The 19,915-nt window shown below is 44.2% G+C and overlaps 1 protein-coding gene across 2 annotated transcripts in view; it reads left to right on the forward strand.

The window, feature by feature from the left end:
* Positions 1 to 19,915, forward strand: part of FNBP1L (formin binding protein 1 like) — a 445,620-nt gene that overhangs the window by 348,537 nt on the left and 77,168 nt on the right. For both annotated transcript variants that reach the window (XM_069232381.1, XM_069232380.1), the window contains exon 10: positions 2,340 to 2,449. In XM_069232381.1, coding sequence (XP_069088482.1) covers positions 2,340 to 2,449 — 110 coding nt within the window. The remainder of the gene's footprint in view (positions 1 to 2,339; positions 2,450 to 19,915) is intronic.

Consider the following 19,915-nt stretch of genomic DNA (forward strand, 5'->3'; position numbering starts at 1 on the left):
GTAGTTGAGGCAGGACTTGATGGTGGACTTCACTAGAACCAGTCAGTCCTCTGGGCGAGAAATGAAGTGGTGGCATATTGGGTCAAGCAGAAATGGGAATATTATTTTCATACTGGTGGTCACTGGTCTTTGAGCAATTCTTTGACTTGTGGAGGGTATTGGGTTTTGGCTGGCTAGCATGTTGATGCCCCATTTGACGCTGGGCAACAGAGCTTTTGCTTCAGAGGCTTTCATTTTCAGGAGGCCAGCAACTATTTGTGTTTAGATAGAAGGAAGTGCGTTTTCTGGGCCCTGCTGTTCCATGCTGATGATGTGAAAGAGTGGTGTGTATTCAGCTTACGAATGGGAGATGAATTTGTGGTTGGTGGTGGTGCCGCAGACCTAGCTGTGAAGAAGCAGCAGTGCTGTGCGAGATTTTGCAAGAGACTTGATGTACACTTCACCTAATGGGCTGTACCCGAGCTGCCGAGAACAGATAAACTGGAAGACTGCGAGCCATCTGAGGCGGAGGCACCTAAGCCACTTAGTAGAGCCAGCCAAGCAGGATGCCATTGTTGACCATGACAAATTCACACTGAACTTCAGTAGCACAATGGCTACCTCCCACCAGGGGCTTCTTTGAGTGTCTCTGTAGAACTTAGAGGAAGGTTGTTTTGGGCCTGTGCACAAGGCAGATGGAGCGTAGGGGATTTAGTTTCTGAAGGGGAGCCTTGTATTGGAAATAAAGTTTAAGGCTCGTGTATGGGAAAGGGGGTTTGGCGATAGCTTTAGCACATGCTAATTTAAATTGTTTCTTCTGTGAAGGACTGGTGTGTGAACTGTTACAAGTATAGCTGTGCACACGTTGAAATTGGTGAGCAGGATATATGCAGTGAGGGACATTTACATAGATTTGTCTTTTTGACAGAAATTTCAGGTATCAAACCCTGGATAGATGGCTTGTCTGTTTATATCAGAGTACGCTTTGTGGTGATCCAGACAGGGGTTTGCTATTCTGTTGAATGTTTTTGCGATGTTTTACATTATCAAACTTTGATAGTTGGTCATGGAATAGTTGGGGTTCATTTGCAATTGGGGTATGGGTCAGTTGGGTCAGGAATAGAGGTGTTTATAGCCCTGAAACGCGTTCAGAATAGACCATTTTAGTGATTCACAGCATTGCCAAGTGTAGGTGCAGCTTGCTGTTTATTGGCAGCAGGAATGGCCTTGTTATACCTCTAGAGAGATTGAATTGTTTGGCATTTTACATTGTAGGTAGGTTTCTCTCAGCAAATTCATCTCTTCTGATTTTGTTTTCTTCTTTGCTTTGACGGTGCTATTGATTCAGTGGTTATTTAATTTACCACTGGGAGTTTTGCATGGTGTTGAGGCCTAATCTGAGGCTGGTGGTGCTTAGAGTATGCATGAAATGCTGCATCTGCAGTGCTGTGATTGTATTGAAACCTTGCTTTGAATGAGTGGCACATGAAGGCTCCTGGCCAAATAACTGGGTTTTACGGGTGTTTGGTGCTGCTGTACGTTGAGTAGGATGATGGTGAAAGGGATGGGGCGATGGCACATTGCGGTGGAAACAAAGGGAAGCAGCCCTTGCTGTGGTGTAGTAAATTCTTTTGGAAGATCAGTTTATTCAAGCTTCCAGGACTGTTGGTGATGTGTTTTCCAGCCAGATTACTTTGTAGTACTTTGATGCAGAGTGGAGCAGAGATTTCTAAACTGAGTTAGCTCACAGTTTGAAGTCTCCATGGAGCAGTTGTGGTCTGTTGGACTTCAAGGTATTTCTTGGGATAAAATCTATGCATGAAGTTTTGAAAAGTTAGTTACTTATTATGCTATGTGGTCTGTTAGAAGACTGTTTTTGTATTCTTCATAGTACACAGAAACCCCAGTGAAAAGGCTGCTGAGTAGTAAATCATTCCTCTTTTTGACCTGCAGTTTTAGCCTACATCATACTCCATCTCAGCTGCTTCTGTCGTACTTCCTAAAGTTGACGTGTTTTCCATAGAGTGATGTCCTTCTTTTAAAGTGTGTGCGTGTGTCCTATTTGCTACCGCTTTTACACGTTCTGTAAGGTCCATGAAGGATTCATGTTTTCATATTGTGTGAAAAATGTTTAATAAAATACGTGTCTTGGATCAGCTGGTGTTTGCTGTTGCTTGAGCTTACGTACTTGTATCACATTCACGTGAGCCCTTCAGTGGTTTGCTTTTTTCTCGCTTGACGCCAACATGTATGTTACGACCATCAACTGTGCTTTGCATGTGCAACTGTGAAACATGTTGAAAGATGAATATTGACCAGATGTACGTTCGTGAATTTATGTATGCCTAATCTTTCTATAGGGTCCTGCTGTCGAAGACTTCAGCCACCTTCCTCCAGAACAAAGACGCAAGCGGCTGCAACAGAGAATTGATGAACTAAGCAGAGAACAGCAAAAAGAGGTGGACCAAAAGTAAGTAGATGTTCGATGTATTGTTTAGTCTTTGCTTTCCTAAACAATTTCTCTTACTTGATGCAATTACTCATTGATCTTTGTCTCATACTCCTCGGGAGAGATGATCCCATGTTATGGAAACCACAGCTGGAAATGAATGACTCATTGAGGTTTTGTGCGCTCGCAGTAAATTTTTTCAGTTTGTTAGTAACTAGTGTTTTTTTTTTTTTTTTTTTTTTCCCAAAGTTGTTTCCTTGGAGTTTGCAGTTTGCTTCTGCTGAAAATAGCAGTGATTACTAAGTAAAGACTCGACTGTACTCTTCATTGTGTCATTGAAATGTTGACGTGTCTGCTCAGAGAGGCATTTCCCCCATATGAAAGTTTCAGCAGTACTTTTTAGTTAACGTACCTGCGCAGATTTTCATTTTTGGATTGGTGTAGGCCACAGAATCTCGTTTGTGGATATAGTTTGGTGGTGCTAAAGGGCACGCTGCATATTTTTATTCCAGTTAAACTTGTACGTGCATCAACAAATAGCAACCTTTCAGGAAGCTGATAAAAAATCGACTTGCAGTTTAAATAGAACTAATCTTATGCTGCCCGTTGTCTGAAAAATGTCTCCTTGGTTCCTTAACAATGCTTTCCCCACCAGAAAATTTTCACATTTTTTCTCTTAATTGATCATCTCCCACTTCACATCCACGTGCTGAACCTCTCAAACTGCATCCTTTCTTTTATAGATTTAAATACCTGACCTCTGTGACGTCAGCCCAGCCATTGAAAACCCTGATTCTCTTGAAGGAAGCATTGCCCTCCTATTTTCTTCCTCAGTCATGATTGAAAGCTGCATACCACACAACCACCCACACACACCCACATACACCAAAACCCACACTCCTACCTCATTCTTTGTGTGAAGAATCGAATCATGCGACCTTCACAATGCCATCAGCCTGTCTGCAGTTCCTGCAGGATATAACTGCGGACATATGTGTTTAAACAGCAATTTCCTTTAAGAATAATGGTTATCTCCTTTAGGAGAATTGGTGCACCTATGACTTTAGAAGCAATTGTACACTACTGCACCCTCTCTGCCTTCACCGGGCGTGTACTTATGCTTTTCGACCATTATACAGGTACGGATGGGATGTGGCCTCATTAATTTTATGAAAGCGAATTCTTCAGTGTAGCTACCTACCAGCACCCGAACACCACTACAGACACTTGCATCTAGTCAAGCGGCAGACACCAGACCATCTCCTCTTCTTCCAGTCGCTCAAATTGACCATTCTCACTACTGTGTGAGTCCATAGAGAAACCCACACGGTTCCATCACTCAGGCCATTGTTTCCACCATGCAGTGCAATGTAAGAGAACCAGCAATTCCAGCAACAGAGCATTTGCCTTGTATCAGATCCCCTTATTCCTTTGAGGGGTCTTGTTGCATAAAAGCCTTTGTAAACAGTAGGACCCTCATCTTCATTTATGTATTATAGTGGCCTGTCTCCCTTTCTCTGAGGTTCACACATGCTTCTTGATACAATCACACTTCAGCATAATGCCTGCACTCCATGGAAGCCTCACACATCATCACCATGAAAATTCAGCCACACACTCTCCTAACATTAATGCTCGTCACAGCTGCAACCAACCTGGACAAAGTAACAAAAACGTATTGCAAGATTACCCCATCTATAGAGGCACACTTTACAAATGGCATTAGAAGTAAGTGCTACCAATCCACTTCTTTGCGCTTGCGAAGCTTCACTTGGAAGGCTGCAAGAAATTTAAACTGTGGACAAAGAGCAACAAGGCTCAGAGTTCTTGTTAGGACTTCTTCTCTTTTGCATCGTTGACATCACTCTCATGCAATGGTACTCATAAAATCAGACACAGAGGTCAGATGACACAAGTTTTAAGTCTGGGAGTTGGTTTATTCTGCCAAGACTAAAGCCATCTATCTGTTTTAACATGGTCACTGTGAGTGAGCGGAACCACGTGGTATACAGATGACCCATCTGTCTACTTGTGTGGGTTCATTAGGAAGGTGACATCTGGGAGATGTAGTTATATATAGTTATAGTGCGTGGCGGGGTGTGAGCTCTAGTTACCTTAGGGCAGTGGTTCCCAACCTGTGGTCCAACCTGTGCATGCATCTGCTCCCTACTCTTTGTCGACCATGTTCCATGGGCCCTGCCACTGCCCCTCCCATCTACTGAGTGTTCTGTTGAGAAGCCACTTCCCACTGCCCTTCCACCTGTCTAGCATAGTCAGATGGTTGCTGCCTGTCCCTGCCATCTCCACCCTGCCTGTCCGAGTTCCATGCCCCTATCCCCTCTCTCCTGGCCTCCATGGACCATTTTGCTGCCATTCCCTTCTGCCCTTCATGCTTTGTTGTGCTTCAGCTGCTCCTCCTGCCTGCCCTGTGTGGTCTGTTGTGAAGCCACTTCACTCTCTTGTCTGTGTCGGCTCCTACCCCTCCCTTCTGTCCTCCATGGTCCTTTATGCATGCCTCTGCCCCCCCGCACCCACCCTCCAAGTCTTGCCCACCGTGGCTTTTGTGCTGCCCCTAACCCTCCTCCTTGCCATGCATGGTCTTCTGTGCTGCCACAGCCCCTCCCACCTACCCTAAGTGGGCAGCTTGCTGCCCCTGATGCCCTCCCACCTTCCCTTCGTTGTCTGTGTGTATGCCATTATAGTCTCACTGTTGCCCTCCATGATGTGCTGGGCTTCCAGTGCCTATTCCGCCTGCGCTCCATGGTCGACTTGCTGCTCCCGCCCCTGTCCCGTCCCCCCTGCCTTGTCTGGGCCGTTGTGCCCTTGCCTCTTCCCTCCTAGCATTTATGGTCATTTATGCTGCAACTGCCCCTCCAGTCTGTCCGGTATGGTCAGCTTGTTGCCCTTGCCTCTTCCCCTCTGCTCTCTGTTTTCCATGTGCATGACCCTGTCTGCTCCCGATTGCTTTCCATGGTCCGTTGTGCTGCACTGCCATCCCGCTTGCTCTCTGTGGTGTATTGTGCTGCTGCTGGAACCCCTGACGCCTGCCCTGTATGGTCAGTGTACTACCCCGGCCCATCTCTCTCCTACCCTCGGAGTCCATGTTCCTAACCCATTCCTCCTGCCCGTCCTGATCCAATGTACCGAACTTGCCAACATTTTGAGCTTGGTAAGAGGGAGCTTTTGAGAAAAAAACCTGAGGAATTGAATTTTTTCCATAGACTGAAATTGAAAAAAAGGAGAGTTTAGAATGGGGACAGATCAAATTTAAGCCCTTTTGGGCTTAAAAACATCGGGAGTCTCCTGCTTAAATCAGGTCTGTTGGCATGTATGGTTAAACTGCCACTGCCTCTTCCTTTTGCCCTCAATGATCTGTTATATTGACACAGCTTCTTGCCTGTACTGCATGGTTGGTTTGTTGCCGCTGCCCTTCTTTCCCTTGCCCTTCACGGTCCGGTGTGCTGCCACTGCCCATCCCCCCTGCCCAGGTTGGTCAACTTGTTGCCTCTGCACCCTCCTCCCTTGACCTCACTTATCCTAGTCCTTGCCCCTGACTTCTGCCTGCCCACAGTTTTCTAATGAACAACTGGATTGCTAACATTCTGGATTTATTACAAAAGTGTAGCACACCTGATGTCATCCAAACCTACAGAAGACATATGCGGAGTTCCTCAGGGATCCTCCCTGAGCCCAACACTCTTTAACATATACATGGCCCCACTTGCAGCCATCGTCAGAGGCCACGGGATGAACATCGTGTTATACGCCTATGACACACAACTCATCATATCCCTCAATGAAGACCCGGACGAGGCCAAGAAGAACCTCCACACAGGAATGTAATCTGTCGCTGCCTGGATGAGAGAGAGCTGCCTCAAGTTCAACTCAGACAAGACCGAGCTCATCATCTTCAGAAACTCCACCTTAGCCTGGGACGCCTCCTGGTGGCCCACATCTCCCAGCTCCCCGCGTTCTCTGACTAACCACGCCCACAACCTAGGAATCATCCTCGACTCCTTCCTATCAGTGCCCCGACAGGTAAACACCGTCACCTCTCCTGCTGGCACACCCCCTGCCAACTCTGAAAGATTTTCAAATGGATCTCAGTAGACAACCGCAGGACAGTCACCCATGCCTTAGTCACAAGCAAGCTCGACTACGGCAACTCACTCTACACCGACACCACAACAAAAAACATCAGAAAACTGCACCGCATCCAAAATGCTGCTGCCAGACTCGTCCTGAACCTTCCCCGCCAGGAACGTATTTGTTAGCACCTGAGGTACCTCATCTGGCTCCCGGTGAAAAAACAAATCATCTTCAAGCTACTCACCCACACCTACAAAGCCATTGACCACATCGGATCGGCCTACTTAAATCACTATATCTCCTTCCACAACCCCGCCAGACCCCTCCGCTCTGCCCAGCAGCCACTGGCCACCATCCTACGCATGCGAAGACTACCGCCAGAGGAAGGTCCTTCACCTACCTCGCAGCATAGAGCTGGAATGACCTACCCCTGCACCTCAGACAAAGGTCATCGCTCACCATCTTCAGAAAGACCCTCAAGACGTGGCTCTTCAGATGATGCTCTGTCCAGCCCCTCATACACCCTCTCCCCAGTGCCTTGAGACACTTACTGGTGAGTAGTTGCGCTCCACAAAAACTGATTGATTGAAAGCCTTGAGTTGTTCAGCAGTGTCCAGTACACATTGGCTCCTGACTCCGTCTCAGTTTGCTTTAACTCCTGAAAGGTCTGGTTAGATAGCGGTGGTCTTTCATACACCGTGACAGGCAAATTATGTCAGATTGGCAACAGGTTTTTTCGAATTTCTAGGGATCCCAAAGAGGTGACTAAAGAATTGTGGTTCTGTCATTTCTTCATCTGTCCTCCCAAGACATTTGTTGGTATAACTGAGCTGTAAAATGTGGCGGGTAGGGTTACCGATATTTGTTTAAAAATAATTATACTATAAGAGTGAACCCTGTCAATCATTTTAATGCCAGCCTCTTATTTGCTTAGTGTCAGCCACCAGATATGATGCGTATAGGCTTGCGATCATATGTTCTTTTGATGAGTGCGCTTAGAGTCTAGTTAGGACCCTTGTTTCCTTCAAATAACACATTCTGGCCTGTGGCCCTTTACCAAAATGGGTTATACCCTGAGAGTTCAATCAGATGCTAAAGGATCCCTCTGTGCCTGGTCAAAGCAGACTCTCTCATCCAACCGAGGGTCCTTTGACAGTGTCGTGTCTCACACAAGGGCCACCATGACTTATTGCATTGCAGCACCTCAGGATTATTGCAATAACCTTCACTTGTGATTGGCCAGTTACCCAATGAGCCTGACAATACTTCCAGTAGGTGGAAGACTGGCTGGTGGCGGTAGTGCCAAGTGTCCGCATATATCGATGGTCCTCGCTCTGCAGCAACCTCTTAGAATCTTTATGTAAATTACATATCCATGTGCTGCTTCACATGCAGCTATAAAGTGGCTGGCTAGCAAACAGATGTGTTCATGATTATTAAAAACCGCCCTGTCTGAGCAGTGCCACGAAGCCTTTGTTATCAAACAAGTGCTTTAAAAATATTATCTGTCAAGGCATTCACAGAGTTAGGTTACTGCAGAGTTTGCTGTGCGTCCTCATTAAAAATCACATTGGAGATTGTTTGCTAAACTGGTAGATTAATTCACTGAAATGAGTGTCTGTGTTTGAGTTTGTCTGTTTTGAGACAGATTAGGTAAAATTGTACCACTATCGTGAAATTTCTACATTCACACTTACTAACCGGTGCAAGCCCAGATCTTTTTGCACGGTCCTTTTACTTGTAAATACAGCTTTTGAAACAAGCATATGTTGGTGCAAAATAGCACTGTTGTAGTGCAGTAGTTTTGTAATCTGGCCCTTTGTGTTTGTTTATATGGGACGTAGCCTTGAAGGACCAAGTATAGGCCTCTGTCACAAGAGGGTAACACAGAGAAGACCCAAGAAATCTACGCCAGATTCACATGAGTGTTAGCATATGATGAATCCCAAGGACAGCCGGAAATCTGAGCAGAGATGATTCCAAAACATGAGGTTTTAGAGCTTTGGGTAAAGAGCAGAGTGTCAGATGTCCTTCGGGAGAGAGTTCCATGCCCATTGGAGGACAGGTTCATTTAGGACGTGACTTAGAAAGGGCTGAGTTTAAGAGATGAATGTAGTTGTTCATATTGTCCGTGTATTCAGAATCCACTTGAGTCACGAGTCAGCTAAGGGAGAGTGAAAAAGTTAATTCCATAATATTGCCACATCAGTGTCATTGGGGATTAGGGCGGGATACCTTTAAAACTTCATGTAGTCCCGAAGCTTCATGTTCTTGCCTTCACGGTTATCACTGAGCAGTCTACAACAGTGCAGGTGTACATGCCATTGTAACACTACAGCTCCTGCGCATTCCTCCTGCAGAATTATAGCTGATGACAAGCGCGAAGCTCGAGTTTTCTATGGTATCACTCAAAACCACTCGATGAAAAGCATCCACTGTTCACTTTTTACCGATCTGTCGTTTTATATTATGTGTGGCCTTCAAAATCATGTCCCCGATTCCAACTGTAATGCGGGGGAAAGGAATATAATGACGAACCCATGTATAACATGGCCACTCCTCCCTATCCCAAATGTAAAAAAAAAAAGAAGAAAAAAAAACTGCTGCGCAATTCCAGCCCCCTTGTGCCCCCCCCCCCCCCCCCCCCCCCCCTTCTGCTTCTAAACCTGAGCTGCCCCCGCCGTCCATCAGGTCAGAGGGCAGGTAATGTGCAGCCTGGCTCTCAGAGCCTGGAGTTCCTCTATGATGTAGCCATACTGGAAACAACTTCATGATCCCACTGTTGCTACATCATAGCAGTGAATGGGCAGGTTTAGCATCTGGCATTCAAGGTGTTGGGCGTCACACATAACAGAATGTTGTGCAGTGTGATGCGTAATCCATTCCTCGAACCCTCAGTTAAACCTCTTCCGCTGACGCACAATATGGCCCAGTATGGTTCACTTTCACACGTTCATTCTCTCTGAACATCCAGATTTTTTTTCTAATCAACGTGATATATGAATTCATTTGTAACATGGTTGTGTTTTCAGAAATATACCTCAAAGTTGTGTCTTATGCAAAATATAATTCTTGCCTAATGTATTTGCTGAACCCCATCAGACATGCGCACATCCACCTCAGAGGCGATCGCTCGTTGAAGAAAAAAACCCTCTTTCCTATTGTAGCCTGCTCGGTGTCTCAGACCCAAGTTTAGGATCCGTTTAGCTTCAGTTTGCCTCATTGGTTTCTCAAAGATTGTGTCATACCCTGCGGCTCCAACAGAGTTCAAGAGATGCAAAAAAACGACAATCCCAGAGATAATATTTGTGCACTCAGAGAAAATGTAGAGGTTCTGCTTGGTTTTCGTTCATGGTTTCTGTTTTCCTTAGGTTTCCCCGTGTTCTGTATTTTCAGTGTGCTGTTTCTACTGGGCCAGTGTAGCTAGTAACTAGTGCAGAGTATTTCATGTGCTGCACGTCGAGACTCACGGTTGATAATCTGTTGTCTGTGGTGAAATCTTTGTTCTGTTATCGAATAGTTTCGTTACAGTCATGACCGACCTGCTTCTCAGTCGTGTATGTTGGGCAGCCATGTTTCACTCGCTGCAGCAATGTGATTCCTTCTTAGCGTGCCTTGAAGATGAGATAATATCCTTCTGAGTCCACTGTGGGAACTCGTTCAAATATATGTTCAGCTCTGGGTGTGTAATTCCCACACAGTGCGTTTATAAGATCTTTCCACACGAGTGTTTATAAGAGTTTTCCTACTTCCTGTGACTCATTACTGAAAGTACTAATAAAATTCACAATATTTCATGGCTGCTTTCTAATGTTTACAGCATCAGCGTTCTTTCCATGTCCAGGCGCCTGTTTAGTTTTTCAATCGGACCGCGAGGTCGTGTTAGATTGTGTGTACTTCCAGTCTTCCGAGCTTCGGCTGTAAAATCGCTCTCACGCACAGTTTATTCTTACCAGCAGCCCTTTGACGTGTTGGTTTCTCGAATGAAGTTTCCTGTGATCAATTCTCTGAGCCTGCCCTTAGTATGGCAAGGTTGCTGCCTCTTCAGTGGGCGTGCCTGTGCCAAAGTTTGACCAGCATAGTACCAGATTCAAATTTGCGGATAGTAAAATAAAGTTGGATTGAGCTTCCAGGTTATTTCCACAGAGACTTTTGCACACTTTCAATTCTCAAATGCATGCCAATTCCCACAAACACATTTAACAGATGTGTATTTCCACAAACAGAAATGTGACACTCCGCAAAACACGTTTTTTTCAGGCTTCTCCATTAGAAAAATATCCTCCCTGTGGAGGAACCCTGTCCCCAACTCCCTGAACAGCTTTAGACGAATCGGCCCTTTTCTCGTTACACTGATTGGAGTTTATTTATTTATTTATTTTAATTCATTCGGTCTAGAAATCTGGACCATTTAGAGTAACAAAGGTAACAATCATACATGATAAATAATATATGTTAAAAAACGTAATAACAATATAAAAACCAATATAATCAGAACAATATAACCATAAAATCGACAGGACTAAGCTTTTGATCATAGATAAAAATACAATAAATAGGACATGGATAAAAATGGGAAGAAGAAAGAAGATAAAAGCTAGGATATAAAACTTTTGTCTAACATACCAATGTGTGCAGCTATTTTCCCATAAGACCTGGCCCTCGTCAATCCAAGAAACAAATATAGTTCCCATTTAGATATAAGATACTTTGTCAAGAAGCCTATCAGATTTCAACTATAAAAATGGCTCTATGAGCTTATACAATCTCTATTGTTAATATGGAGGGCAGCAAGTTCCTACTGAAAATTCCTACTGGTACTACATAGAAAATAACAGTTGAGACTCTTTCTGTGGACTAATGTTAGGATGGCTCAAATGCCCTTTGATACGGTAAACCTACGACGGATGTACCAGGCCTCCGATAGATATTTGGTAACTGTAATAGCTACCACGGAGGATGAATCATATGTACAGATTCTGGTGGCGTTTGCTCTATCCTGCAATGACATGTTTTTGCAGAGGGGAATGATCCACCTCTCTCTGGGACTCTTATACAAAGGGCAGAAGAATAGTATATGCTCTGTTGTTTCTTTACAGTATTGGCAAGAGATGCATCTGTCATTTGAAACGATGTTAGATGGCCAGTGAGCCGTAAAACCATTAATAGGCAATGTACCATATCTTAGCTGGAGATATAGAGCACGGGCATACGGAGGCATGGGAAGGTTCAAGAAATTCTCAGCCCAGGGCTCGTGCTTAAGTTGGAGAAATACCATTGTTAGCCTGCCCGCCCCCTTTTGGTGCAAGGAGTCTTCATTAACTTTCTCCCAATATCTTCTTACGAAAAGTTCCCTTGCATTATCAGGGATTTGATCCGGATATTTCCAGTAGTGGGGAAGACCTAATTTATCCCAGGCAGATTTCATCTCCTTCAGCCATGGAATTTTCTCCAGTGCCTGGGGGGCGGCTATGAGCTCTCTTATAGCCAGCCTATATGGTTCGAGTTCAACAGATTTCCATAAACGAATCCAATAGGAGAGAGGTCTTAGGGCCGCTGTGGTTTTAATACTATTTAAACCTAGGTTGAGCCTTAAAGGGGTCATTGGTGTGCCCATACCTAACCGGGACACCTGTCTAAGGAAATAATTTTCCTTGGTTTGCAGAATGTCCAGGTTTTTGTGGGATCCCCAAAGTTCCGCTCCATATAGAGCCGCCGCTCTGATTTGAACATTGTAAATCTCCGCAAGTATGTTCAAGGGGGGGCTCGGAGCCTTTCTAGATCTACGGACAAGGGCCCGCCTCTTTGGCTTATGATAAGAGCCCCTTTGTCAATGGCTGCCTTCCATTTGCCTGTGGTCGATAGTCTGAAACCCAAATAGTCGAACTCTTCTACTTTCTCCAACGGAATCGAGTTCATTTCTATACTGACGCGCGATCGTTTCTTGGAAGTACTATATATCATAAGTTTTGTTTTCTTGATGTTTACGTCCAGACCATAATCACTACAATAAACACAGAACTGATTGATCAAGTTTTGGATTCCCATTGGCGATTTTGATAGCAAAATTGTGTCATCTGCATATAGCAGACACAGGATTTTTTTCCCAACCAGTTTAGGTGAGTCATTTATACAATTCTCTAAGTAGTGAATGCAATTATTGATATAGAGCAGAAAAAGAGTGGGTGCCAGGACACATCCCTGTCTAACTCCTTTTTTAATAGCTACGGGGTCAGTCAGCTCACCCCCCTGGCCACATCTAATTTGAGCGAAAGTATTTTCATGCAGTTGAGCAATGAGTTTCAAGAGACCAGATGGCACTCCCATATTTGATAATGTTGACCACAGCAAGTTCCTGGGGATCAGATCAAATGCGGCTCTGAGGTCTATAAAGACCACATAGAGATTACCCCTCCCCAGGTCAACATTCTTCCATTTTATTGACATGAATCTTAGGGCTTGGTCAACTGTACTCACTGCAGGTCTGAATCCCGCTTGTAGGTCAGAGAGAGCTTCAGACTCCATAATCCATTCCTCAAGATGGAAGAGAAGATGTTTAGCATAGATTTTTTGGGAGTTATCAAGGAGACTAATCGGACGATAATTGGCAGGGGTATTTGGGTTTCCTTTTTTAAAAATGGGTACTATTTCAGCCCCTTTCCAAGTAGGTGGAGCGGGGGCCCCCGCTGCAATTGCATTGCAGATAAGGTTAAGATATGGTGCCCATATGTCGGGTCTTGATTTGTATAGATCGCCTGGAATCTTATCTGGGCCAGGTGCCTTTCCCCATTTCAATGAATCAATTGCTGCTCTTGTTTCGGTTAGAGAGAATATAATCGGGGTGGTCTCTTGGTTTATTGGGGCATCAGGGGCCCACAGAGAAGCTTCAGATGGCCCTTCGTATAATTGCCCAAAGTGCTCTACCCATGATGCTGAGAGAATTGAGGAGCCAGGTGCGGCAGGGGAATCACTACAGTCATCAGCTATTAGTTTCCAAAACCTAGATGTATTGTTGGATTTAGCAGACTCCAGAATGGTAACCCATCTGGCCTCTTCCCAGCTTCTGCGTGCCTTGGAACATTCCTTCTTGTAAACCTTCCTGGCTGTTCTTAACAGCTCAGCATGGCCTTCTTTTATTGCTTCCAGGAGAGATAGTTGTGCTTCTCTGCAAGAATTGTCGAACCAGGGAGCGCAGTGCTTTTTATTTGGATTATTGAGAATCTTTTTTGTAAAAAGATGCTTTAAAGATTGGAACAAATCAGTGTGGGCTGCTAAGAGTCTGTCACCATCCCCGTTCTCATTAAACCAAATCATACACTCCATTTGGTTGGCAAGCAGGTTGTAAATAGATGCCTGGTGCTTAGGGGAAGAAATAACAGATTCCCATTTTAGGTTGCGTCTGTTATTTGTTAGGGCCAGCTGGGAGGCATGGGTCTTAGAGTAGGGCACTTTAAACGTAGGAAAAAGACCTCTGGTCGATAAAATCAACGGGTCATGATCGCTCTCAATCTGCTCTTGGACCCTCATATCGAACATGTGGCTCCACAGTCGGATGTCAAGAAATATATAATCAATACGACTACTGTGCCCTCCGCGCATAAAGGTAGCTTGCAAATTTGCATCTGAGCGCGAGCGACCATTGCAGGCTCGGAGGCCATGGGCTAGTGTGATATCAGCCAGTAAGCGCGCAGATTTGTTCAGTCTTGGTCTTTTGTTGGAGACTAGCTGAGGGATGCCCCAATGGGCGTCCTCTTCTTTACATATTCCTTGAACTAGAGGATTGGGTTCGAAAGTGACATTAAAATCCCCTCCAATCAAGACAAAAAAGGAGGGATTATTTTTAAGAAGACTGTCCAAGATGGACAGGACATCGGAATCAGGGTGGGAGCTCACATTCCTGTTATAGATATTAATTAAAAGTAAAGGTCTCTCTTCAGAAATCGTTATTAATAGGACTTGCAAATCAGGGCAACCCATATCTATTTCTTCTAACTTGCACCTAAGAGAAATATTTATCCACACAAGCAGCCCTCCCGATGGTCTCCCAGAAGATGACTTGGGTGCTGGAACCCAATAGCTTTTAAAGCCTGGTCTATATTTGGGTTCTAATGCCCACGTTTCTTGGAAGAGGCAGATCAGGTGATTATCAATAAAGTTGCCCCATCCTGGGCTTTGTAATTTGCTTTCCAACCCTGCTATATTCCAGCTGAGTACCTTATCGAGATCCTCTGTTTTTGTGGACCCTACTTTATTCTGAGGATATTTCCTACAGGGGGGGGAACTGCTAGGAACCATGCTAATTCCCTCAGGTATATTAGGACCAGTAGCTTTCTCACTCTGTGCCTTATAAACCTCGCTGGATGTGACCCCAGCTATATTTAAGTTTGGTGAATTGGCTATGCGGGTGGACCCCAGGATGTAAGGAACAATTGACTGGTTCGGAATACAATCCTCGCTTGCTTGGCACATGGTGCTTGTGGGTAATCCCTGATTAACAAAATCTGCCAAGGTCAAAGGGACAACAGGGTTAGAGATGCTGAGGACAGTAGGGTGAGTTCTGCTTTCACAGGCAACCTTTAACTCTTTTAAATTCCACCTAGGTGCACAAAAACCCTTTAAGAATTTGGATCTTATGATCCTGAACATGTTGTGAGCACTGTGCACACATTTTAGTTAGGACATGAGCTGCAGACAACAAAGTTTGGAAACAGAACCACCATCAGGAGAGAGTCCTGGCCTTGTGTAAGAAAGTTTAGGAGGTCATGAGAACTAATAATATAATATACAGATGTGAAGAGAGAATGCAAGTGTTAGCTGAGCCTTGAAGAATATCAAAGATATAGGGCCATTTGTACAAACCATGTAGGCTGTCGGAAACGGCCGATCATGCCGTTTTAAACTGCAAAAATGCTTTTACAGATGTACAAACACAAATTGCTATTCGCTTACACATTACTAAATAAAAATTTGTGTTCGCAATTCAGTATTTGGAAGGGGCAGGTTAGAGCATCCCTTCCAAATACCAAATCTAATTGGGATGTAGGAATGTTTTGCGACCGAATTAAGGTTGCAAAACATGCATATTTTACTGACTCTTTGAAGGAAGTGGTAACCCGTTCGCAAATGGGAAGGGGTCCCCAAGAGACCTCTTCCATTTGAGAATGGAAAACAAATATTTTTACAGAACATACTCATAAAAAATTAAACTTCAAAGTTTTTTGTTGTTATTTTTTTAAAGCACATCTAGATTTCCCTTAAGCAATACAGGATGCATGTAAAAAATAGACTGCTATATTAAAAAGCAATCACATACCTGGTAGTCTGCTGACTTCAAGAGGCGGCCATCCCTGTGATGGCTGCGATTCCTAGTGTGTCGCAGTTTTCGACCTACTTCATTAATTTGCTGGAGATAAGTCTACTTGCAGCCCACTTGGAATCACTAATGAAACTCAGGAGAGTTCCAGACATTAGGAATGCCGATTTCCTTATTGCAACCTATTTCCTAATTGCGATTCAGAGAAAATTGCAGTTAGGAAATCGGTATTCCTAATGTTAGTACATCTGGCCCATAGTTCCTATTAATATAATTCAACCTTACATATATTGATTAAATTTAAAAGTAAGTGATTGCAAGAAGTGCTTGATGACTGTCAGTCCTATTGACCAGTATCTGTACACGTGTAGAATTGGTTTTTGGAAGCTCATGGCTTTGGCAGTTATAATACACATTGAGCTGCAGTTTTAGCTTCACATGTGCCGGTCAGGTATAGGAAGTTTAGAGTTGTTTCACATTTGAGGTATTAGATTGTGGTTTACTTTTGTGACTTTGCCACCTCAGCAGCTGCGATGTACAGAGTTAATGTGATTAAAAAGTATATCACGTGGCCTTGAAACATGATTAGACCCATAAAATGTAAAGTCAGAAGTAGGTGTGTTGCAGGACAAGCAGGGGCTATCTCAATGGCTAGCAGTGACAGTGTGATCAAGTGTCATTTTTAAAGTTTAAATTATTTATTAAATAATTATTAATACTCATTGTGACATATCGATATAACGCGATGCATATACCTAAAAACATGATAATTTGAAACATTGTAGGGTAAGGCTGACCTGTCTGAATAGCCAAGAGAAGCTTTGGATTGAGTGTTTTTAGCAGCAGCGTTTCCAAGCTCTTAAAACAGGTGTTGATCCTCCCAGGCCTTGTTAGTGCCTGCGCTGTAACAAGTGAGTAAAACTTAATTCCAGATGTTCAGTTCTGTGCCTGGAGTAGTGAAGCCTGCATGACTTAATGCACAAAAATCCAAACCCGCTCAGTTCCACACGCAGAGCTCATCTCCCTGACACTTTTAATCCAGGCTGAGCTCATGCGCAGCAACTGACACTATTATGGAGGGGATTTGAGAAATCAAAAAAATATTTATTGAATAAACTTATTTCCATTGCAACAGGTTTAAAACATGTAAGGACGTGTATATTAACCTCTTCGCTGCCATGCCTTTTTCCCCCCAGGTGGCAGACCTTTTTCTTGGCTATTTGGGGCAGTTCACACTTAGACTCTCATAACTTTTTGTCCACATAAGCTACCCACGCCAAATTTGCTTCCTTTTCCCCCCAACATCCTAGGGATTCTAGAGGTACCCAGAGTTTGTGGGTTCCCCTGGAAGAGACCAAGAAATTAGCCAAAAAACTGCAAAAAAATCGTTTTAAAAAAAAATGGGGAAAAAAGGGCTGCAGAAGAAGGTTTGTGTTTTTTTCCCTGAAAATGGCATCAACTAAGGGTTTGCTGTGCTAAAATCACCATCTTCCCAGTGTTCAGGAGGAGGCAGACTTAAATCAGAAAACCAAATTTTTCAACACAATTTTGGCATTTTACTGGGACCTACCCCATTTTAAAAAAAATTGTGCTTTTAGCCGCCTTCCAGTTAGTGACAGAAATAGGTGTGAAACTAATGCTGGATCCTGGAAAGCTAAACATTTCTGAAAAGTAGAGAAAAATCTGAATTCATCAAGGGGTCATTTGTGTAGATCCTACAGGGTTTTCCTACAGAAAATAACAGCTAAAATAAAAAAAAAATGAAATTGAGGTAAAAAAAAGGCATTTCTCTCCACGTTTTACTCTGTAACGTTTTTCCTGAGATGTCAGATTTTTTAAAGCAATATACCGTTATGTGTGCTGGACTCTTCAGGTTGCGGAGATATATAGGGCTTGTGGGTTCATCTGGAATCCCAGGTACCCAGAGCCAATAAATGAGCTGCACCTTGCTATGGGTTTTCATTCTATACTGGGTATACAGCAATTCATTTGCTGAAATATAGAGAGTGAAAAATAGGTATCAAGGAAACCTTTGTATTTCCAAAATGGGCACAAGCTAAGGTGTTGAGAAGCAGTGCTTATTTGCACATCTCTGAATTCCGGGGTCCCCATACTAGCATGTGAATTACAGTGCATTTCTCAAATAGATGTCTTTTTTTACGCACTGTCTTACATTTGGAAGGCAAAAATGTAGAGTAAGAAAAGGGGGCAATAACACTTGTTCTTCTATTCTGTGTTTCCTGATAAAAATGGTACTTCACTTGCATGGGTAGGCCTAATACTGCGACAGGAAACGCAACATGGACACATACCATTTTAGCATTGAAATCTGACGTGTTTTTTGCAAAGTGCCCAGCTGTGAATTTTGGCTTCTAGCTCAGCTGGCACCTAGGGAAACCTACCGAACCTGTGTATTTTTGAAACTAGACACCTAGGGGAATCCACTATGGGGTGACTTGTGGGGCTCTCACAGGGTTCTGTTACCCAAAATCATTTGCAAACCTCAAAATTTGGCCAAAAAAAAACACTTTTTCCTCACATTTCAGTGACAAAGTTCTGGAATCTGAGAGGAGCCACAAATTTCCTTCCACCCAGCGTCCCCCCAAGTCTCCCGATAAAATGGTACCTCACTTGTGTGGGTAGGACTAGTGCCCGCGACAGGAAATGCCCCAAAACACAACGTGGACATATCAAATTTTTCCAAAGAAAACTGAGCTGCGTTTTTGGTCCTGGGGTCAGCAGCCATATAGGGAAACCTACCAAACCCAAACATTTCTGAAAACTAGACAGCTGAGGGAGTCCACGAAGGTGTGACTTGCGTGGATCCCCCAGTGTTTTCTTACCCAGAATCCTCAGCAAACCTCAAATTTAGCTAAAACAAATTTTTCCCACATTTCTGTGTGGGATCACCGGACAAATTTCCTACTACCCAACATTCCCCTCAGTCTCCCAGTAAAAATGATACCTCACTTGTGTAGGTGTGCCTGTGACAGGGAAGAGCCAAAAACATGTCAAAATTGTGAGGGAACCGAAGTGGGTATAAAAGCGCAGTTTGGAAAAAAAAAAAAAGATGGGGCAGAATTTTTATCGGTATAGATGAGACAATGCTGGCTGCAGATTCCGGAAGGTTCCATCCCAAAAATGTGGTAAAAATGTGTGATTTCCAGCGAAGTTGGAGGTTTGCAGGGAATTGTAGGTAAGAAAATAGTGCGGAGTGCATGTGAAGCACACCGCCCTGGACTCACCCAGATGTTTAGTTTTCAGATGTGTCTAGGTCTTGTGGATTTTTCTACATGGCAGTGTCCCAAAGTCCAGCCCTCACCATTCCAAGTGGGACGATTTTGATAGTTAGACGAGCGCTCCTGGCCCAAATGTAAAACCAAAACACAAAATAATCAAATGTCCTCTTGCTTGCTGTGGGATAAGATGTTTGTGTGCGGTGGAGTGCTGAAAGACTGTTACCCCCTTCAGTTGGGGTGGGGGCATAACCATGCCCATACTGGTTGGTTGCCACCACCCCACGTTTTTTATTAATTCCCTGACATCTAGTAGGTTTTCTGCCCCCCTGGGGAGTGAATCGGGGGTAATTGCTGCATCTGCCCACCGGTGGGCAGAACAACTTTGGTCCCATTTATTTGCGGTTGGGGTATGGCCATACCCCCACTCTCTTTTTTTTTTTGGGAAAACAAATCTTCCCCCCTTGGGAGCAGATGGGGGGCAGAAATGGCCAACAGTAATGTCCACCATGGGGGGCGCGACCCTTGCCCAAGGGGCTGCCCCCCCCCCCCAAACAAAACACACACATACCCACACACCAATCCCTGGTGCCTAAGAGGCTTCGGCCTAAAATAAATTTGCCCCCCAGAGAAGCGACCCTTGCCTAAGGGGTCGCTCCCCTTGCGTGAAATTGACGCGAAAAAATAAATTCCATGGTGTCTACTGGTTTATGCCCACCCTTGGGGCAGATCGGCCAGGTTGGGGGTGTGAGGGTGAGGGCAAGGGGGCCGAAAAGACCTTAAAATAATTTACCCTCATGGGGAGTGGCCCTTGCCCAATGGGTCGCTCCCCTTATAGATAAACATTTT

This window comes from Pleurodeles waltl, chromosome 4_2 (assembly GCF_031143425.1).
Source record: "Pleurodeles waltl isolate 20211129_DDA chromosome 4_2, aPleWal1.hap1.20221129, whole genome shotgun sequence".
NCBI classification, from domain to species: domain Eukaryota; kingdom Metazoa; phylum Chordata; class Amphibia; order Caudata; family Salamandridae; genus Pleurodeles; species Pleurodeles waltl.